The sequence below is a fragment of the Artibeus jamaicensis genome, unplaced genomic scaffold (assembly GCF_021234435.1).
Source record: "Artibeus jamaicensis isolate MK-2021 breed Jamaican fruit bat unplaced genomic scaffold, CSHL_Jam_final scaffold_847, whole genome shotgun sequence".
Lineage (NCBI taxonomy): Eukaryota > Metazoa > Chordata > Mammalia > Chiroptera > Phyllostomidae > Artibeus > Artibeus jamaicensis.
Genome location: NW_026522057.1, coordinates 8,700,859 through 8,723,711, shown reverse-complemented (window position 1 = coordinate 8,723,711; position 22,853 = coordinate 8,700,859). Strand labels below are relative to the sequence as shown.

Below are 22,853 nucleotides of genomic sequence, written 5' to 3'. Positions count from 1 at the left end.
AGTCTCTCCATTCTCTAGGTTCCCACAGCAATGCATTTCCCAGATGCGGCCCTGAAACACTCAGAAAAGGGTTACACGCTCAGACGAGTGTGAGAAGCCCTCTTCACGCCCTGCCCTCCTCTCGGGGATTCCCAGCAGCACAGGAAAAGCCCCGAGGAGTCCTGCAACTTCACACGGCCAGTTAACGTCCTGAAACCCCGTGTTTCCCAAGCCTCTCTGACCGCGGATATCTTGTGCTTCCTGCCTATTGAAACATGCTTTGGAAAGTGCTTCCATAGCTGTGTACAGACTTCCATTAGCCCTCAGCACGCTCTCACTTCCCATGGCTGGGTCCGCCTCCCTGGACAGACGAAGTCCCTAAGGCTGAAGCTGCATTTGATTCCCCTGGGTCCTCAGTGCCTAGCAGAGGGGCAGGCACGTGGTCAACAATAATAAACATTTGCTGGATGCAAAAACAAATAGTCCTGTCTGCGACCAAGATGAGGATGTAAAGAGCACCTTGGTGACAGGTTTCTGGCAGTGCCTGGGAGGAGGCGTCTGGTGATGATGGTGACAGGAAGAGAGTGACACAGACATACTTGCAAACTGTGTGGTTCCTCCCCTCTGGGGAGGTGGCCCATGCTGAGGGATTTGGGACAGAGACAAGGGTGTCCGGCATCCCTGGGGATAGAGAAAAGTGGAGTGGTCTCTGCAGCCACAACCGCCTGAGGGAGCCCAAGGAAGGGCAGGACCTCATCAGTCTGGGAGGAGCCCTGCATGTGGCCGGCACAGCAGGGGCAAGGCTGGGCCAGTGCCCTCCATCGTCGGCAGCTCTGGCTTCCCTGAATCATCCACTGCCCTGTAGTTCCCTGGACCTTGGGGTTCTGGAGGATGGTTCCGTGAGGAACACAGCCAGACAGTGATTCCATTCCTTTCCTGAGAGGAAACAATCTCCATGAGAGGTCTTGAGGAAGGTCTTTGTGGACTAGTCAGAACTTCATGGAGCACAAGACCCTGGGGAAAGATCAGGCCAGCGAGGATGCAGGAACCAGCCAGAGAAGGCCCTGCAGGCCAAGCTCAGCCACTGGAAAGCCTTGGGAAGGCTGCTCTTAAATTGGAGGAGTGGGAGCCAGACCAGGAGCCCTTCCAGTTGTCCAGGTGAGAGACGGTGGTGGCCGTCTCATTTTAGTGCATAAAGTGAGAGAAATTGAAAGAGAGAGGAAGGCATGGGCTGAAGAAGTCTTGGAAATTGGAAGGGACGGACTTGGTGACTGAGTGCCATGTGGCGTGACTAGGAGGGTTGGAACTCACGCCAAATGACCTAGTGAAATGACTCACTGGGTGGGTGGGGAGATGAGCTCTGTGTCGGACATGGGGAGTCTGAGCTGCTGCGGGTCATCTGCGTGGATGTGCAGTGGGGGCTGGAGGACAAAGGTTTGGGACTCCAGAGAATGGGGGCGGGGAGGGGGTTACTGAAGGTACAGGGAGGAGGAGATCCCAGGAGGAGGGTGGAGAGAAGCGGTCCCAGAGGTCTCAGGCTTGTGTGTGCACCGGAGGAGCATCAAGGTCTAGGGAGAGCTGTCTGAACACTGGAAGCTGGGGGCTGCCGAGAGGAGTCCAAGAAGATGGGGAACCACGGAGACTTCTCGGGCGCGCTAACTTGCACCCATCAGACGTGCACGCCCACAGTTCCCGTCCCACGTCCATGTTCTCACTTGCAGGCCAACATCACCTGAACACCCCTACCCTCGCGGTGGAGGGCGCACCCCGCAGCCACCCCGCAGCCCTCTCTAGCTCTGCCCTCTGAGGCTCCACCCCTCCCTGCAAACCTTAGTGTTAATCTTCGCTCCGCCCCCCGCCCCCAGATTAGGGGCGCTGCCCCGCTTTGTGTGCCCGAGGGCCTGAGGCGAAAGCCCTGGAAGGCTGCGGGCCTTCCCAGCAGCTGAGGTGGGGAGGGCGGCAAGGGGTTCGGGGGAGGGAACACAAAAGGGGGAAGGGATCCCGGCTGCAGCTGTCCCGCGACGGCCCAGGACAAAGGGCCTGCTGGCGGGACGCCCCGGGCCGTTTTCATGCTTGTTGGGATTAAGCGCAGGAAACGTCGCTGGCAATCCTGCGGATCAGCAGTCCAGGGCGCTCGGGCGTGTGGGGCGGGCTCGGCCCCGCCGGGCCCCGGCTTTGTGAGGAGCCCGGGGCCGCAGGGCTCCGAGGAGGCCGCCCCTTTGTCTGCGCCTTTCGGGGGCTGAGCCCCGCCTGGAGACCGCTGAACACCAGCTGAGCGCCGGCCTCGAGCCCTCTCCTTAGCCGGCGCGGAGCACTGCAGCTCCACCTTGCGCTCCGGTATGAGGTCAGGGTCACGGCCTCCCGCCCGGAGCCCCTCGGACTGCTACAGTCCCACAGCCCGAGACCTCTTCCATCCCGGCGGGTGGGCGATGCCGGCCCTCGGGGCCCTAGCCCCTCCTCCAGCCCTGGCCCCCGCCACTGCCCTCAGAAGGGCGCGATTAGAGGACGGTCGGGTTCCGAGCCCAGGGGTTTTAGGAGAGGAGTGGAGCGGGGACAGGAAGCCCTCAGGCGCGGAGAGGAGAAGCGGACACCTTTCTGGCTGTCCCGCGCTGGGGCTGGGAGAATCTCAAGAGGCTGCTGGGGTGTGAAGGCCTCCCCGGGCTAGGTCGTATTTCTGAGAGGGGTGAGGGAGAGGAGTGTGCATCTGTGCGCGTGAGTGTGTGCACGTGCACACATGCATGGGTGTGGTGTCCGGCGCCCCTGTCTGTGGGTGCCTAGGGGGTATGGGCATGTACATGAGTATGGCTTTGACCCTGACTCAGACCCCAGAGCGCCTTCAACTCATGCTTCTCACCACCAGCTTCCATTAAACTCATGAGTCCGAGACTCCAGGCCCTTTAGCAATGATTTTTAACATACAGCTCAATTGCCCAAGGGCATCTCCTACCTCTGATGGCCTCCCCCTCTTCTCCTAGTTGGATAATAACATTTATGGACTACTCCCTATGTGCCAGGCTGAGGTCTAAGTCTCTTTATATGTGCGGACTCTCACATAACCTGATAGGAGAAGTGCCAAGAGTCCCTAAGACATTCGGGTCCAGTCTGCACAGAAAATCATTATCCTCTATTGCCTCAACTTCAGCTCATTCTCTGGGCTCCTATTTCTCCAGGAAGCCTTCCTTGATCAGGTGATCTCATTGCCTCCTCTTCCTATCACCTCTTCAGGCTGTGATTAGAAGACACCAACACTGGGTTTGGGGTGAAGCTTGCAGGAAACATGCTGGTAGACAGGTCAGAGGCTGCCACCAGGGGGCATTCAATCTACACAGAACCCTGATGGTCCAGGCCCCAGGCTGGGGAGCCCACCCCCCACGCCCTGATGCCTTCTTATCCCCCTCTTTACTTTCTTCCTCAGTTCCCAGTTCACACCCTGCATCTCAGACTTTAAACCATCCCCTCTGACCATGCTTGGAACTGACCTATTTGAGGTCTCTGGAGAGAAAGTTTTCCATGGACCCAGCCCCTTCTCCCCCAGGAGGGCCCAGCCCTGCACATTGAGGGCCCTGCTGTGTGCCATGCCCCCGCGGTCTCTGGTTCTCAGCCCCAATCTCATTCCTCATCCTCCTACCAAGCAATTCACCTCAGGCAGCCCCAGAAACCTGAGTTAGACTTCCCCACTCTTAGTCCTAGGACTTCATTCTGGTGGGAAGGGAAAGTGGCTAACTGATCCCCTTGTCCTAACTAATCCCCTGTTTAGCACAGGGACCTTCCCTACTCTCCTTGCTGTCTCAGGGACTAAAAAGTTCCCACCCAGGAACTTTAAAACAACTTCCCAAGTTACCAAGTCTCAGGCAGAGATCTGCACGGGGGGGGGGGGGGGGGTGGGGGGGGGGGCTAGGACCGGTTCCCCCTCTCCTAGGCTCAGAGCGACCTGTGCACTCATCTTTCGGATAGAAATTTCATCTACCAGTGCAGGCCAGACCTGCTCAAGGGCTGGGGCCGGCTCCGCAGGGCCTTGAGTGGAGGGCCTGGATCTGTTTTAATGCATACGATGCATCTTCAGGTCTATGTCCCCATTCACACCGTACAATTACCACAGATAGAGGCAGTCTAGACAGTCCTGGAACAGGTCTGCCCCCCACACAAAGTACAGCTGTAGCCTCAGCCCTTCCCACAATCAGGCTGGATGGCCAGCATGCCTGATGGGAAACAGCAATTCTTGGCTGGGTTGGACCCCACTGGGGTCCTGCCTCAGTTTCCCTGTCCCAAATGGCTGGCCTGGCTGTGGCTCTGACTCCCTGCTCTTGCTCGGCCCCTTCCCTCACCTACCTCCCTTCACCCACCATCACACCAGAGGCCGGGGCCTGTCCCTAGACTCTGGATGACTGGCAGGGGTCCTGTATGCAAACAATTCACCACGTGGGTTCCTTGGTCTGGCTTTCATCTGTTTTGCAGCTCAGAAGGTTATATTAGTCAAGTTTATCTTTAAAAAGTTGTTTTAAAAAGAAAAATTTTATTTTAGATTCAAATTTCTTAAGACATTTGATTTTTTCCTATGAAAAAGTGGAGTGTTTAGAATAATTTAGAAAGCACTATTTAGAATAATATTCATAACTCTCATTAATGTGGTTTACTATGTGCCAGGTATAGCTGTAAGTACTTTGCATATTATATACTCATTTAATCCTTGAGACAACCCTGTGAGGTAGTTACTACTATTGTCTCCATTTGAAGATGAGGAAGTTGAGGTACAGAGAAGTTCATTAACTTGTCCAAGGTCACAGAGCCAGAGAGCAATGGTGCTAACATCCAAATCCAGGGGCCTGGCTTCACCGTCTGTGACCTTAACTGCTGGTGGTGCTCAGGAGAGCCTGCACATTCAGGAAAGGGGACCCCTCTGAAAATCCCCCCTCTGAGGGTTTGATGTTATCTCCTTGTTAGAAATGTCCATGGTCAAAGTTATTCAAATCCAGCTATAGCCCTTTGCTAGAACAACATTTCTTAATAAGTAGAATTTGTCAGAACTGGTTCAACACTGTTCCTGTCCAAATGTCAAATGTAAAGATGACAAGAATTATGAATATCTCGAGTCACTATTTCAGAGAGGTATACTTTGTGAGGTTTAAAATATATATACCTTGTTGGGGGGCACCGTAAAAGAGGACATTAGATTTCTCTAAAATGTCTCAATGTTGCCCTGGCTGGATGGCTCGGTTGGTTAGAGTAGTGTCCCTATAGGCCAAGGTTGCGGGTTCAGTCCCTGGTCAGGGCACATCCAAGAACCAACCAATGTATGAGTGACAACAAATGAATGTTTCTCTCTCACTCTTTCTCCCTTCCCTAAATTAAAAAACTAAAATGTTTCCATTTTCATAAGTAGAATATAATTTTATTTGTGTAATTTTAAAATAATCAGTAAAATATTTGATTTATATAGTCAATCAGAATATGCCTTCTGCGGCAGGCAGCCTCTAAGATGCCCATGATACTCCCTGCCTCCTGGTACTTAGACCCCTGGGTAATATCCTCCCTTTGAGTAACTTACTTCTTTTTTTTAGATTTTATTTATTTCTCTTTAGAGGGGAAGGGAAGGAGAGAGGGAGAGAGAGATCAATGTATGGTTGCCTCTCGTGTGTCCCCTGCTGGGAACTGGCCTGTAACCCAGGCATGTGCCCCGACTGGGAATTGAACCACAATCCTTTGGTTCACAGGCTCGAGCTCAATCCACGGAGCTACACCAGCCAGGGCTGAGCACCTTACTTTTAACCAACAGAGTATCACAACATGGTGGGGATGGCAGTTCTATGACTAGGTTGCAGAAAATCATGTTAGTACTCTAGCACTTTCTTGGCTTGCATGCTTTGATGTACTGAGCTACCATGTCAGAAGGACCCACATGGCAAGAAACTAACTTCCAGCCAACAAACAGCCTTTGAAGAACTGAATGCTCCCAACACATGAGACTGCGGGCCCTGGACTCAGCAGCCTTGACTGTAGCCTTGAGAGAGATTCCTGACCTACAGAAATGGTGAAATGACAAGTGTGTGTTGTTTTAAGTCACTACATTTTAGGGTAATTTTTTTATGTAGAAATAAGCAACTAATATACTTTCTTTGTAAAAGTAATGAATTTTTGAGACACCAATAAATTGTCATACACACTAACATAAAATAGAAGACCTAATTTGATTGGCATCAACAAATACCTGAGGTCATGTACTGCAGTGGTCCAAGCTTTGTTGGCACCAGGGGCCAGTTTTGTGGAAGACAGTTTTCCCTTTTTCCACAAAAGGGGGCGGAGTATGGACCCCAGGCACTAATGAAAAGGATGGGGAACAGCAGGATGAAGCTTCTTTCACTTGCCCACTGCTCACCTCCTGCTGTGCAGGTACCCACCCCCACACCCCACCCCCCACCCCGTTCCTAAGAGGCCACGAACCAGGCCTGGGGGCTGGGGACCCCTCATGAACAGTAATCTAACACCTGTGTCAGAACCATCTAAGGACCCCCAGTCTTTTGCTGTCAGGCTGCCTTTCAGGGAAGCAGCGGCTCTGGAGCAAGGTTGAGAACGTGAGTACACGCCTGTGGAGGGAGGGTCCCTCACAATCAGTGCCCCCCTTTTCAGGCTCAAATGTGCCTTAAGACAAGGACAATCTCAAATGGAGCTCTAGCAGAGGCCGAGCCTCCCCCACCAACCCCATCAATCTGGGAGGCCCCTGAGAAGAGACCTCTCTACCCTACCATCAGATGGTCAGCCAGGCAGGCTGGATTCTTTCTCCCCAGGGTCTTCCGCCCCAACTCCCCACCCCCAGCTCAGAGCCCTGCTCAAAAGAGGTGCTCAGACTATCCAGCAAAGAGGCCACCAGGAGGCCTGTGAGACAGAAACACAAACTCATGCATTTCTGGGCCCCAGTTTATTTATTCATTGTGGTTCACACTCAACATGCAAGAGCTAGACACAAAGTCCTCAGGGTCACTGCTTCAGCCTCCCTCCCCAGTGCATCCACCCACCCATTGTTAGGGATGGAACTCTTTAGGGGCAGTCAGAAAGAGCCCTGGCATTTTGCAGGTTGGAAGACTGAGGGTGGGAGGCAGCACCAGTGACCTCCAGGGAATTGCTTGCCCATCAGGGTCTCGCAACCTTTGGGCTCCCAGAAGCCAAACAGAGAGATTGGCTACGTTAGTCTTTGGCTGTCCCCAGAACTCACCAGCTCTAGTTCTCAGAGCTTCTGCTGGAGCCCGTCGACATTTAAAGGGCCATTCAGTGACGGGAGGGGGTATGACTCAGCATCCTAAGTTTACAGAAGCAGGGCTGACACTGCCCCCTGCCCACCCTTGAAAGCAGGACCCACCCTGGCTCCTCCTGGCACAGACATTCTGATTTCAGGGAAACAAACCAAATTAATTCAACATCCAGTGCTGCTAAAGGCAGAGAGGGGTGTAGAGGCACAGAGAGGGAAGTGAGATTTTACTCAACAGCAAGCTTAGACGCACACATTTCTTTTCATCAGAAGCTTAAATCAACGTGGTCTGCAAGAGCTCCTTTGCGGAGAGGAGACGGTTAGTGGTTTGTTCGGAACTGGTGTTGCAGAATTCCCAAACTCCTGTTCTTCACAAGGTCCTGCCAGCATCGTTTCTCCATCCCCATCTCCCATGTGCCCAGCCGCAGAGTTCAAGTGTCCATCACCACCCTCAGCTCCCCTCCCTGACACTAATTCCCTCGGGTAAATGACAGCAGGCAGCCCTCTTTTCCAGGAAGCAGTGGGACCCTGTGGACAAAAGGCTATGGCAGGCCATGGGTAACACAGGGTGTGGATGGATGCCCCACAGGGGGAATGGAACATATATTTGCACACACATGCTTGGGACTCTGCCTGCAAATACACATGTTCCTATCATACATTTCCCATGCCTGCAGCTGCACACACGCACCCCTGCCTATAGGCTCACTCTCACACCTGCCATAAGCCTGCATGTTCAAACTCACTCCTAGGTGCACACATACCTTTTGCATATACAGCTGACACTTGAACAATGTTTCAGGGTTCCAACCCCTGAAACAGTCAAAGCTCCAGGTATAACTTTTGACTCTCCAAAAACTTAAGTACTAACAGCCTGCAGCTGACTGGAAGTCTTATTGATAATATGAACAGTCAACTAACATTTACTTTGTATGTTATATGTATTACATACTATATTCTTACAATAAAGCTAAAGAAAATGTTCTTAAGAAAATCTTAAGAGAAAATACATCTGCAGAACTGTATATATTTATTGAAAAAAAACCATATATAAGGGGACCAATGCAGTTTCCATCTGTGTTGTTCAAGGGCCAACTATAGCACCTCGCTTATGTACATATGCATATACCACTGAGGCCCCGTTCATGCATGCATGCACAAATTAACTCCATCTTACATGTATGTCATGTACAAGAGGCATGTGTGTAACATATATATACACAGATGGACACACTCAACATGGGCCTGCACATAAGTTAGCCTGTGTGTACACACAGCACACATAAGGTGGTGCATGGGTACTAATTCACACATGCCTGGCACATGTTAGCACATGCATGCTCACTTATGCTTACCTGCACTCATACCAGTTAATAATCATGTACTTGTGTTCAACCACACACATGCCTGCAAATATATACAGATACACCCTTGCACCCCAGTGGAGGCACACTCTTAGCCCTGGTCCTGGGGCCTGGATGGTGCTGCCCTCTGTTGGAAGCAGCGGATGAGCTCCTTTCGGTTGTCTAGGATGGTGTCAAAGCTCTCCTGTAGACGGGCCTGCTGGTCAACCAACTGGTACTGCAGGCCTCGGATCCACTGGAGCAGGGCCAGACGGCGGTACATCACCAAGTGCACATGGTGCTTCTCCTTCTCCTGCTCTTTGTAGCGCTCTTGAGCCTGCAGCTTTTGCACAGCCTGGGCCACTGAGGGCAGAAGGGAATCTGCAGGGCCAGGGCCTTGAGGGGTCCCACAGGCAGGCTCAGGGCTGCTGCTGGGGCTGTCAATGCTTAGGGAGCTGCTGGCATAGCCATTGTCCTCTAGAGGGGAGCAGACTGTGCCTGCACTACCGATTTTCTCATGCTCAGCTCTGGGGATCTCTGCCCCCTCTGGAGGGCTGCGGACCTCTCCTTCGGGGAGTCCAGGGGCCTGGAAGGTCTGGTTGTCAGAGGGCAACTTGGCAGAGCTCCTCATCAGGATGGGCTCCATTTGGTCTGGCATCCCACGCCAGTTCTCATTGGTGTCCTTGGTGCTTGCCATGAAGTTGGAGTTGCTGTCAGGTTGGAACTCAGGCTGACATACTCTAGAAGGTGGGCCCCCCGGGAACTGGCCCCCCAGGAACTGGCCCCCCTCAGCCACTCCCGGCTGGATGGCGAACATCTGGTCTATAAAAGGGAAGCAGAAGGATGAGTCAGAGTGGGACATGGTGGGGTACCCTGACAGAGTTGAGGCAACCTAGCTGCAGGCACGAAGCGACAAGCACCAGCCTGGCTGCTCCTACTCAGCCCCTTTCCTGTACTCTGGTAACATCTCCCTTCCTGGTTTTCCTCTTGCCTCCTCAGTCTCCTGTGCAGGTTTTCCCTCGGCCCTCTGAGGCAGGCTATCTTCTCATTCCATGCACTTGTGTCCAGATGACCTCATCACCCTCTGCTGTAGCTTCAAGGAGCATCATGTGTTGGTGACTCTCAGATATGCCTGCAGCCAGACCCAACAGCTTTCTAACTCTATAGCCAACCACAGGCTCCTCAAGTCCAAACCAGCTCTCCCTCCACGCTGGCCTCCTTGAAATGGCCCACTCTCCACTGTCACCACAGTCAGAAACCTGAGAGACCCCGGGCCGCTCACTCTGCTTCCTTCTCCCATCTCATTGGCCACTGAATCCTGACAATTCTTCCTCTTAAAAACCTCTGCGTGTGTATGAACATACAGGCCATTTCTTACCTGGATTACTGACTGCCACAGCTTGTTCACTCATCTTTCTGCCTCCAGTTACAGATTTAAATTTAATTCATCACAGGTCCCTAACCTGCTGCTAAACCACTCCATGGCCTACAAGCCTGGGCTTCATCTGGCCCCTGCTCATGCCTCCAGACTTGCCTCTTGCCACTCTGCCCCCACTGCCACACCAAACGGCTGAGATCTAGGAGATGGGCACTATCGTCCTCACAGAGCTCCCTCTGCCTACAACTCCTCCCCTTCCCTCCCCTCCCCTCTCCTCCGAGGTCCTTTCTTCTCCACCTATCAAATTCCTTTTTTATACTTCAAAACAGCTTTAATATACCCCACCTCTCCAAAGCCATCCTGATATACTCACTGCCCCAACATACTCAAGCAGTTAACACTGCTTTCTCTGGGCCCACACTGCCCTGGACACACACTGCCTAATTCATGTTTGTTTCTTGTTCCCGGCACATAATTGATGGTCAGTCCATGTCTATCCAATTAAAAAAAAAAAAACAAACCACAACTCTCTTGTAACAACAGCCTATAACTCTGGCTTCCTAACTAGACATGAAACTTCTCTGTATGTCCTCTATCACATTCCCAGGGGCCACCATGGAGCTGGCCACCAGGCGGGTGTCAGTCCACACCTGCTGTGGGGTGAGTGAGTGGGGGAGAGGGAGGAGGCTGCAGTGGGACACCGGGGCTCAGGAAGATCAGGAAGAGCAAGCATGTGGGGGTGGCGGCTACTGCTGACTGCCCAGGGCTGGAAGAGCTGGGTCCCCTTCCTTCCTCTGCCCCGGAGCCCCCCCCACCATAAGTCTGTGGGACCTTACCCTCTTCCCTCCATACTATTATACTATCTTGTGTCCTGCCCCCAGCTGCTCCATCTTGATGCCCTGCATGAATAGTAAAGTCAATACTATTCTTTCCTCCTCAACAACCGGCTTCTACCAAAATTAGGGGTTCAACAGACATGAGGTTTCAACTGATTACACAGTACTAGAATCAGAAAATTCAGGTACCAGTAAGACTGAGGAACGACAGAGGCCCTCCCCACATGCAGTAGTGGGCAGGCCTCCGAGGTGGGTCAGGGATGTCTGCACAGTCCCTTTATAAGCTACAAACTCCCCAGGACGCAAGGTGCCTGGGGACCTTTCCCCTCCAGATGTTTTTTTTCTTTTTCCTAAACTTGGGCAGGGCCATGAAGGCAGCTGGGATGCGGCAGGGGTGGTGGTACGAATCAGGGGGTTCTCAGAGACGGTAAAATGGGAACCCAGACACCCTAGGATCAGGTTTCCCTAGAAGCGAATCCGCAATTTGCCGGGGTTTGGGGGCGGGGAGCATCGGCCTCCCTTCCTGCCCCAGCCTTGCCAGAGAGGGAGACTACCCCGAAGACAGGATAGAGACCAGCCTTCCCCAACCTCCCCATGGGAGGCAGCTGTGCGGAGGCTGCGCTTTCCCTCTCGGCCCCCAAAACCCCCGCGGCCGAGGCTCAAGCCCTCCCCCTACGGCCCGACTCACGGCCTGGACGCGCCCGCCCTGGCGCGGCTTTGGCTCCACCGGCCCACGGCGGAAACTCGGCCCTCCGGGCTGGGTGCGGGGTCTCTCGGCCTGGGAGTCCGCGCGGCCCGGGCGTGGGATGCGCGGCCCCGGAGCCGCTGCCCAGCCCAGGGCACAGACTGCGGAGCCCGGCGGCGTCTGCGCGCGGGGCGTGGCGGCCTGGCCCACGTGGGTTTTCTGCGGAGCGCGCGCCGGACGGCCTTTCTGGGGTCGCCTTCTGGCCTTCGCAGCCTGAACGGAGGCCTTGCAGCTCGGGTGACATTTTCAAAATGAAAATCTGATCATGTCGCCACCTTCCTGCCTAAACTCCTCAATGGCTTCCCCGCCGCGGTGCATCCTTGAGGCGGCAGCCTCAGGGCCCAGAGCACCCTGCCCCTCGCTCTCCCGCTGCCTTGGCGCCCCATCTCTGTAGCCTGGCGCTCCTTTCGGCCACGCTGCTTTTGCACACACAGTTCCCTCTGCCTAACAGCCTCTTCCCCCCTTTATATTATCCCTGGACACTTTCTTCATAGCATGTCACTTTTTTTTTTCTTTATGAGAGGGAAAAACAAGAGAAATATTTATGCTTCTTTTTTGTGTAGAAGAGGTAATTTATTTATTTTTTAGAGGAGGTGGGAAGGAAGGGAGAGAAGGGGAGAAACATCAAGGTGTGGTTGCCTCTTGCGTGCCCCCTACTGGGGACCTGGCCTATAACCCAGGCATGTGCCCTGACGGGGAATCGAACCAGTGAGCTGTTGGTTTGCAGGCCAGCGCACAATCCACTGAACCACACCAGGCAGCCAGGCAGGGCTCGCTGGTTGTTTCTTGTATGTGCCCTGACCAGAGATCAAAACCACAGCACTAGCTTATGGGGATACCAGAGCTCTAACCAACTGAACTACCCAGCCAGGCCGCCATTATGTATTCATTTTGTGTTTATTTATTAAAGTCACTTCGGAAGGCTAGGTTTTTAAGAGAAGAAAGAAAACCTGCTCTGGGACAGGCATGGAGCTACTGCCAGGAGGCTTCCCACAGGGCAGAGAACACCTCGTGGTGCCAGGGCACTGAACTCTTCCGTTTTTACTTGCTGAAGCCTGATGCCCTTGCTCCCTCCCTGGGGGAAACACAGGGTTTGGGGGCCCAATTTGCTCTCAGAAACAACAGAGAGGTTGCTGGCCTTCATGAGGAAACAGAGAAGCACTGCCTGGTATTATATTAAAGCTTCTTAAAATAAGCTACCCAGAAAGACTAGGACAAATTTCGCCTTCAGGGCTCATGAGTTTCCACGAGGTCCCTTCCACGCCCATTCTAATAAAAAAGCTATTCAACTGGTTATGCCTGTCTCACGCACCCCCTGCTTTTCAAAACTAAACTAATATGGATTCATCATTAAATCATAATACATTTTAAAAATAGTTTATGTACTTCTTTTTAGAGCGAGAGGAAAGGAGGGAGAAAGGGAGGGAGAGAAAGAGGGGGGGAGAGATACATGAATCAGTTGCCTCTCACAAGCCCCCAGCTGGGGACCTGACCCACAACCTTTCGGTTTGCAGTTTGGTGTTCAACCCACTGAGCCACACTGGGTAGGATTGAATCATAATACATTTAAAACACCTTGTCTTTCCCTCATCCCTTTCTTTTGCTTTAAAAAAAAAGATTTTATTCATTTATTTTCAAGGAGAGGGGAATGGAGGGAGAAAGGGAGAGAGGGAAACGATTTGAGAAAGAAATGTCACACCTCCAACCAGGGACCTGGCCCAAGACTTAGGACTGTGCCCTGACTGGGAATTGAACCAGCGACCTTTCAGTTCACAAGCCAGCACTCAATCCACTGAGCCACATCGGCCAGGGCTGCTTGCTTTTTTTCTAAGTAAAACTTTGTAAAACATATATATAAGTACTTCTAAATTTTATTGTTGTTCAAGTAGTTTTCTGCTTTTTCCCCTCACCTCTCCCCCTGCTCCGACACCAGCTGTCCCCACCTCCCTCCCCTGGTTCCACCTGCCCTTGGTTTTGTCCATGCGTCCTTTATAGTTGTTCCTGACACCCTTCACCCTTTCCCCTCATTAACCACCCCCCACCATCTCTCCTCTGGTTACTGTCTGTTTGTTCTTCATTTCGGTATCTCTGACTATATTTTGCCTGCTTGTTTGTTTTATTGATTAGGTTCCAGTTAAAGGTGAGATAATATGGTATTTGTCTTTCACCACCTGGCTTATTTCACTCAGCATAGTGCTCTCCGGTTCCATCTAGGCTGTTGTGAAGGGTAGGGGCTCCTTCTTTCTTTCTGTTGCTTTTTGTTTGTTTGTTTGTTTAATGAGGAAGAATTGAGGTCTGTGATCTGCATGCTGGGGCATCCTCTTCCAGTTTCAATTCAATTCCAACTTACCATTCTGCAACCTAGAGACTAAATACAAATTAAATCACACCAACCAATCCTATATACGAAAAGGAGGGAAATGGAAGAGGAAAAATGCCAACTTATGATTATGACAAATCCTGTTTTAAGAGGGAAAAGGAAATAAAGGGAGAAGGCAAAAGTGATTCAAACTTGGGAGGATACTCCCCCAGCTTGGAATATGCAGGTGGAGACCTCAGCCCCAATTCTGTTGTGCATCAGGTCCTAGGCTAAATTACTCTTCCTTTTTCCTTTATCTATTGCAAGTTCCCCATGCCACAGGGTTTTCTTACTTACGAGGTGACCCGAATCCTCACTTCTGAGCTTCTGAGCTCTGAGCTTTGGTGGCCTGGAGTTATGCAGATCTTCCCATGCCATTCAGCCATAATGTCACCTGATTGTTCGGTGGGCCCAGAACAGCTCCTCCCCAACTTTCCTTCAGCTCAGTCTCTCTGCCCCCCACCCTTGCCCAACACCCCCGCCTGCAGTCCGCCCCTGGCTTTAACCACCAGGATTAAACGGGAGCCTGCTGAGTCCAAGGATAAGACTGCCCGCTCCAGGTGAGTCAGAGCTCTTCTCTGGGACTTTCTGAAATAAATGAAAGGAAGACAAAGCAGGGAAGCCGCGAGCCTAGGGCTATAGCAATCACATTTCTTGGCGAGTGGAAGTCAGTTTGCAGCAGGAGAAAATGATCCCAACACACAGAAGCAGAGACAAAAAAGCAGAATCCTGGTGAGGTCCCAGTCCCTGTTTCCTGAGGCCTTTGTAAACCTTCCAAGAAGGCCCTCGTTTTTCCAAGCCTAACTTGCGTGGAATTTCTTTCCCTGACAATCGAAAGAACCATGACTAACAGAGCACCCCTGGGTCCCTCTCATGCACCTCTCAGTCCTCATTCAATAGTAGCAACTCTGCCCTTGATGGCTGCTCTTGGTGCAGCCTACATCGATGCAGTGCACCCGTCCTCGGCTCCCCTGGTTGGAAACATTCTTCCCCCTCCCCCGTGACCTGCAGAAGCTACAGTGTCAGAGCCGTATGAGAAGGCAGCTGGCTGATGTTTCTCTCCCTCTCTCTCTCTCTCTCTCTCTCTCTCTCCAAAAATAAAATAAAATAAAATAAAATAAAATAAAATAAAATAAAATAAAATAAAATAAAATAAAATAACTCCTGGCTGGTGCAGCTCAGTGGATTGAGCGGGGGCCTGTGAACCAGAGTATCGCGGTTCAATTGCCAGTCAGGGCACATGCCTGGGTTGCAGGCCAGTTCCCAGCAGGGGACACACAAGAGGCAACCATACATTGATATTTCTCTCCCCCTCTCCTTCCCTTCCCCTCTAAAGATAAATAAATAAAATCTGCAATAAATAATAAATTAATTAATTAATCATGATACCTGTTCAGTCCAGTGAATTCCAAGGGCATCAGACTGTAGCCTCTCTTGTCTTTTTAATCGTCTGCGCACTTTAAAGAATATGTTTAACACTTTGAGAGAGAAAGAGAAACACAGATGTGAGAGAGAAACATTGACTGGTTACCTTCTGTGCATACCCTGACCTGACCAGGAATCAAACCCACAACCTAGGTATGTGCTCTGACTGGAAATCGAACCTGCTACCTTTTGGTGTACGGGACAATGCTCCAACCGACTGAGCCACCCGGCCAGGGCTAGCCTCAGCCTCTTTTCTTAGTCAAGGGCAATGTTGTACGGGATACTCTAGCACTGAATAATTAATTCAGTAAATACTCAAATAATGATTCCCACCCACTCCATAATATTCAGGGAGCTGGGAACCTGGAGAACAATAAAGCCCAGGAAAGCAGAGGCATCCATGTTTATATGAGCACAGAAAAGCAAATGTATAGATGTCTCTTATTCCTTCGCCAGAAGCATTCTCAGTCAGGGTACCAGGGAATCAGTCACTCCAGGGTGAAGGAGTATCTGTAGCTACTACACTGAAGGGATTTCATTGGCAGGGACACTGAAGTCACTGGAGATGGAACAGGGCTCTGCAGCAGGCCAGCCCACCGTGAAGATCCAGCAGTGGGCAGTGAGCAGATACCCTGCCGAGCAAACGGATGTCAAAGCCAGAGAGGCTGGCAGTGAGTAGCGGACTCTGGGCCCTGGGGGCCTGGGGTGTCGGGCAACTAGACAAGGGAAGATGAAAGGGATTTCTACTCCAGTAAATAGGACAGGCATGAGTTCCTCCATAGACGGATAACTTTTCAATGTCACTGTTCCTGGGAAGAGAGCGGTAGGTACCGTCGAGGTGTTTCAATGCCTGCCCCTTCCCATCCATTCATCCACATCCAGCACAAGGGGGTGGTGTGCTTACTCTGCACCAGGTTGTCTGCTGGGGATTCAAGGCAGAATCAGAACTGGTGGTGACCTTGGGGAGCTCCCTGTGTAAATAGGGAAACAGAAAAAGAGTGGACTGCACAATGTGACGGGCCCTGCAACAGGGCCTAAGGAAAAGTAATGAGCACAAAACAGGGTAGGGAAGGCGGTGCAGAGGTGGTATTTGAGCCCGGCTTTGAAGGCTGAGTACGAGAAGGCAGAAGGCGGAGGAGACTGTGTGTGGTGTGTGTGTTGAGACAATGCAGGCAAGGCCAGTGTGACTGGTACGGGAGGTGGGTAGGCAACAGAGGTAGGAGATGAACCTGAAGGATAAAGTGGGCCCAGAGGTGAGAGGCGCTGACCACCATTCCCAGGAGCTGGGGGTAGCAGGAGAAGAACAGGGGTCCCCTAAATGTTTCATGTGAGAACTAAGCAAAGGCTTCCAGTCCTGCAGTACCAGCCACATTGCTACCTGCTTTATTCTTCAAATAATTTTAACCTTTCTAGGTTAACTAAAGACAATATGCCTTGAACATTGTTAAAGAACATTATATGGTGAGCATCCTTAGTTGGACTCCCAGGACCAGACCTGCAGGACCTTTGATGGACCACAGAGCCCTGAAGGCAGGTCAGAATGAAAATCATTCCCCAGAATTATGAGCTCATCTTGGGAAAGACAGGCCTACAAAGCTGGAGAGGTAGTTGTTTTGTCCACCCAGTTCTCCTCTGCCTCTTAAAGGTGAAGTGCCACGCTAATCTATCAAGAAATTGCTGTGCGACCATGTTAGGTAAGACAAGTCCATTCTCCACCACCAGTGTGGCTGTTTCTGCAGCTATAAAATGAGCGGGGCACACATCAAATCTGAAGTTAAAAAAATTTTTTAGAGGCTTGGAATCTTTGATTTTCAGGCAAATATTTCCAATATACCCAGTTTGAGATCTCCAAGCCTCTGCCCCAAACAGCTCCTGAGGGGGCTCCCAGGAAGTTTTTAAAGCTTAGTGGGATGCAGTTGCAAACCCACTGTACCACATGATCCTAGGAGGTGGGTCCTGCCCCAACCTTTCCCTCCCACTCCGGAAGGGAAAAGGGGAAGCTGAGGGGTGTTTTGGAGCTCCTGGAAGAATGAAAAGGACTCTTTCTTCCCAAGGCACCCAAGTGATAAATGGTGCTCCCCAGACCTTCCTCCCACCAGACCAAGAAAGCTAGAGCCCAGGTCCCAAGGCTGTTTGAACACCCCAGAGCCCACAGCAAAGTGAGTGAGCTGGACAGAAAATCGGATCTGAAGGAGAAATGAAAGAAGGGGTGCCTGTTCCACCCCCTTCCTAGCAGCTGCCTCTGTGGGCTCCCTAATCCCCATGCCTTCTCCCCTGCCCCACCCTCTGGCCGCCCACCTCTCCCCCACCCACCCCATTCATCAGTAGGAGGGCTCGGTATCAGCACAGCCTTTCAGGGCCTGACAGGTCCTTTCTGGGTGCCCCCCACACGTAACCACTTAACCTCCAGCACAAAGGGTCTGCCTGAATGGGCTGGAAGCCGGTGGCTCGTGCAGAAGGGGAGGCCTCAATAGGATTTGGGGAGCTGGGTGTATAAACCGCTTTGCTCCAGCAGCTCTCAATGGAGGATCTGGAGTCTGGGCATGTGCCGAGGGGAGGAGCCCAGCAGCTGCATCCCGCCCCTGAACAATGATTTATTCATTCTCCTGGCACACACAGAGAACACAGGCTGGGGGAACATGGCCCCACAAATTGCCCTTGGCCTCAGCTGATTCCCATGGCAAATATCCCAGTGAAGAGCGCCCCCTCCTACTTGTAATTTATTGCCTAAAGCCTGCCTTTCCTCTTCCCCATGAGGAATCGGAGTACGTTATGGGAGGCCTTGGTAGCCTGAAGGTCAGGCAGGCCAACTTTGTATTGGGTCCATCCCATGTCAATCCCTCTCCTTCCGAAAGCTTCCTGATCAGGTTTTTCTCTCATCCATTTCACAGCCAGGGAAACCGATATAGGAAACAAGAGGGGGGGGGGGGGAAAGAAAGCTTGGCCTGTCTCAGGACTACCTGGGGGAAGGAATGAAAAAGAAGCAGGAAGTTGGGGAATTCAGCCTGGAAATCACTGACAGGTGACTGGAATGCCGGATGAGTTAATGTCGCCCTCACTCCTCGCCCAGCACCCTTTAGCCACATCTGGCTCCCATTTCTGGAAGAATCTCTGGGAGAACTTTGGGACTAGGGGAGAGAACGAAGACCAGGTAAACCAAGGTACTAAAGTCTGCAGATTAAAAGAAAAATGTCGGGTGGGTAGGTGGTTTCAAGAAGCTAAACCGTGACAAGAATAAATGTGTTCTGCCCTCTCGCCTCCATACCTCATGTCGCCAGGGCCAGATCACACAGAAAATCATCATAATAAATAAAACTAAAAATCAATAATGTTAGTAGAACAGGGAGAACCAGATTGAAGTGACCATCCTCAGACTGGCCCCCGGGCCTCCTGGCCCCAAGCTCATAATTACCTTGTCACACAGAAAACAAATGTATTGTGGGTGGCAAGTGTGGTGGGCTGGGAGATTCTGGGTGAGGAGTTTGCCCAGCTGTGGGGGTTGGAGGTGGAGGGGCTGCAATAGGAAGACAGATTGGCCTTCAGTGCTGCAGGTGGTGGGGGTTAAGACCGACAAAACTAAGGCCTAGACCGTTTCGGAAAGTCTCCTTCCCTTCGGAAGGTGGACAACACTAAGGGAGGTCGGCCTGCCCGATACCGATACTGGTGGTGGGAAATGAGAGCGGACCGAAAAAGGCCCCAGACCAGTCTGCTGAACCTCAGCAGGGCAGGTTGCTTTGATACTGCTGCCCCCTGGTGGACCTAAAAAGACAGCACCCACACCTCCTGTGCTGAAAACTGCAAATGGATCTCTGTCCTTTCTTGTCCAAAAGCCTTGGCCACCAGGACTAGCACACTTGCAGGCTGGATTCCCCAGGAAGCAGATTCAGACAGTTCAGCACCCAGGATGTTTATTAAGAAGTGCCCTTTGGCCCTGGCTGGTGTGGCTCAGTGGATTGAGCGCCAATCTGTGAACCAAAGGGTCACCGGTTTGGTTCCCAGTGGGGGCACATGCCTGGGTTACAGGCCAGGTCCCCAGTGGCAGGTGTGTGAGAGGCAAACACACATGGATGTTTCTCTCCCTCTCTTTCTCCCTTCCCTCTCTCTGAAAATAAAGAAATAAAAATGTTAAAAAAGTGCCCTTTGGATCGACATCTGTGGATGGGAAGGGACAAGCCCATGATAGCCTCAGTTAACTCCTAGGGGAGCTCTGAAGCTAGAATGGCCCATTGGAATTGTCTCGACATGAGCCGAGCTGGCCAGGCGTTTATACCCGTGTTGTCACTGGATGTGGGCTGTGCTGGAGAGGGGCATGACCTTGGGCAAGGTGTTCTCTGCAGCTGAGGCAATCCCCAAGGGGGCTGACTGCTGCAGGCAGTCTGCAGACAGTGCCCCCAGCCAGTGGCTGGGCCCACGTGGCCTTCCTTGAGCGGGGGTGGGGAGCACCTCACGGGGTGTACCCCACACACCACAGATTCTCATTTAGCATGTGTTAAATGAAGGGCAGGGTAAGATCATGGCTCGGGCAGGCTCCAGGCCCAGCGAGACAGCCCATAAGTCTCAGTTATTCAAGCTGTTATACACCGACCTTTGGAAATGGTCAGTTATTCAACAAACACTCATCGAGGTTCACTATGTGCTAGGCCTGGAGGCAGACACTTTACAATTCTTTTTTGACTTAATCCTCACCACTGTGGAGCTAGTATTAACTCAGATTATTCAGATGAGATCATGTTATTAAGTGGCTTTCACAGTCCAATGGCACTTGAAAAAAATGACAATTACAATGGGACAAGTGCGATGGCTGCTGCCAGATTCCTCGGGCCAGGCAGGGTCTTGGCTCTGCTCTGTGTGTGCATGTGCCCATGCAGAGGGTCGGGCCTCTGCTCTCAGCCGAACGTTTCCTTTACTGCAGCCTAGGGTCGTACCTCCATAGCTTCCTGCTTTAATTCCTTCCTAATAACGTTGCTGCCCAGAGTTAACAGAACCGCAGGCTTTAAACGTTCCTGGTTGTAACCACACAGCGAGCCCTTCCCCTGGATATTTAAGGGGGAGACAACCCTTCATCCCCAGCGTTCTTCAGCCATCTGATCATCAGAAAGTTATAAAATGGTAAGTTCTGCCCCTAATGTCTAACTTCCATAACTGCTGCGATCAGTTTGGGATCTAACACTGAGGGGACAGAGGTGGCGGCTTCTGCTCCAGAAACCTCTCTCTGCCTTGCTAACCCACCGGCTCTGTAGGAGGCCAGTTGGAGAGACAGAGAAAGCTGTCAGCCGCTGCTCTGTTATAGCCCTGACATGTTCTTATTCTGGCCAACTAAACCTTTCAGCACTCCCAGCCGCCAACATAAAGCTTGTGGTTTTCTCTTTTAGATTCTAATTATAAAGAACTTGAAGGAAAAAGAAGGAGGGGGGAAACTTGGATATCATGGAGCAATTTCTGGGTCTGACTACAGAGACTCACAGTACCCTCAACACGCCTCACCCCCTCCAAACACACACACACACACACACACACACACACACACACACACACACCGCCTCTCCTCCTAGGCCCCCAGAACCTAATTTTTCACATTTGGAAAACCCAGATGATTTTTTGCCTGGGTCCATCTGGTTTCCAAATAACCTGTCTACTTGATAAATAACATAAGTTAAATTAGACAAGACACACAAAGAGAGGGGTGGGCAGTCAGCTTTTTCCCTTCGCCTCAGCCTCTGAGAAAAAGAGAGACAGGGGAAAAAAAAAACCCTACATGACTCACTCCCAACCAGCCCTGCCCCAGCACTGCCCACCCCTCGACTGGGCCCAGCGATTCTCCAGCCTGGAGCTGGGGGCTGCCTCTTCACCCCACCCCTAGCCCACCAGCCATCAAGAATGCTAGACTGTGGCTCCCACTGAAATAAAGGGAAAGAACCCAGGCATCCAGCCCCACAGTTTCTGCCAATCACCCTTAGGCTGTCGCTACTTCAACCCCCCTTTTCCCATTAGGATTCCCACCACAGGGAAGACGTAGATCAATAAACTGAAAATGAAAAACCTTTAAGGTGAGAGAAGAGAGGACAGAAAGAGGGAATGGAAAGGACATGGACTGTATAGACCAAGACAATACAACTACTAGGCAGAGACCTGGCACCTACGTAAAATTCCAGGTGACATCAGCCATACGCAAGGCTGTGTCTATTTGCTCAGGTCACTGTGAGAGTCCAGGCCCATAAGCAGCCCTCCATCCTGACCACTCACAAGTCCCAGCACTCAGCTAGCCATCACTGGTGCTGAGGCGGGTCCATGGGCTGGTCCTGTGCAGCCTGGTGAGGCTCGGCCTCTTTCCCGCTGAGCCAGACCTTAAGGGGGCATCAGCACCAACCCTTCCTCGGCAGTGGGTTAGCCAGCCTTGGCTCAATCTCAACAAGTTCACGTTCGTTTTTTCCTCTGATCCTAACCATAACCCTGTGAGCCAAACCAAGCCTTTTCACTTTAGCCTGATTTTCCAGTTGGAGAAAAAAGTTCAAAGAGAATGACTTATCCCAGGCCCTGTCACTTGTAAGTGGCAGAGCAAGGACTGAAGGTCTCACATAGCAACCACCTCTATCCTGTTCCACACAAGAACACTTCTTTTCATTTTTTTTAGATTTTTTATTTTTTATTTTATTTATTTATCTTTAGAGGGGAAGGGAAGCAGAGAGGGAGAGAAACATCAATGTATGGTTGCCTTTCATGCATCCTCTTCTGGGAACTGGCCTGCAGGGAACCGGCCTGCAACCCAGGCCTGCAACCCAGGCATGTGCCCTGACTGGGAATCGAACCGCGCGATTGTGTGGTTCGCAGGCCCTCGCTCTATCCACTGAGCTACACCAGCCAGGGCAAGAACACTTCTTTGTAAGCCATTCAGCTCCAAGCTCTTCACCATTAGCACCTCTAGGCTTCAGACAGCACCACCCAAAGCATACATACATCTTGGAACAAAACAGGCATGGTCTCTGCTTTCACAGAATTAAGTCTAGTGGGGAAGAAAGACTTAAACAAACATTAAGGTAGCAAACAGTGATTTTTTAAAAAAAGTATTAGTAAACTAACCTAGGTAACCTATTTAAGAAAGGGGTGGTCATGGAAGTAAGTCATCTCTGAGGAAGTTAGAGCTAAGCTAACACCTGGAGAATTATGCACTAGCCAGACAAAGGTGGGTGGAGGGAAGGGATTCCAGGACAACAAAGGACACTTTGGAAGGCCCAAAGGACACTCTGAAAGCTGAGTGTAACGTAAATGAAAAAAGTGGGTAGGAGGTTAAGAAGCGGAGCTGTATCACAGAGCCTAGAGGGAGGGCTTTGTGGGTGATGAGGAGTTTGGACTTAATTCTGGGTACAGTGGAAGATATTGAAAGGCTTTAAGTGGGGGAGTGGCATCTAATTCATGTTCATACAAAGGTCATCGTCTAGCAGCTGTGCACAGATTGTACAGAAGGGAAGCAAAAATAGCAATGGGGAGATCGGGAGCCTACTGTGGTATCCTGGCAAGAAGTTCTTGGAAAAGGACACTCACTGGCTATAG

At 51.5% G+C, this 22,853-nt stretch overlaps 1 protein-coding gene across 1 annotated transcript; it reads right to left on the bottom strand.

The window, feature by feature from the left end:
* Positions 1-6,888: 6,888 nt before the first annotated feature.
* CUNH1orf216 (chromosome unknown C1orf216 homolog) lies at positions 6,889-11,626 on the bottom strand. Its single transcript, XM_037149792.2, has 2 exons — positions 11,465-11,626; positions 6,889-9,384 (listed from the first exon to the last, which is right to left on the bottom strand). The coding sequence occupies exon 2, from the start codon at positions 9,377-9,379 to the stop codon at positions 8,675-8,677; it is 705 nt and encodes a 234-aa protein (XP_037005687.2). The 5' UTR covers positions 9,380-9,384; positions 11,465-11,626; the 3' UTR covers positions 6,889-8,674.
* Between the last annotated feature and the right edge of the window lie 11,227 nt (positions 11,627-22,853).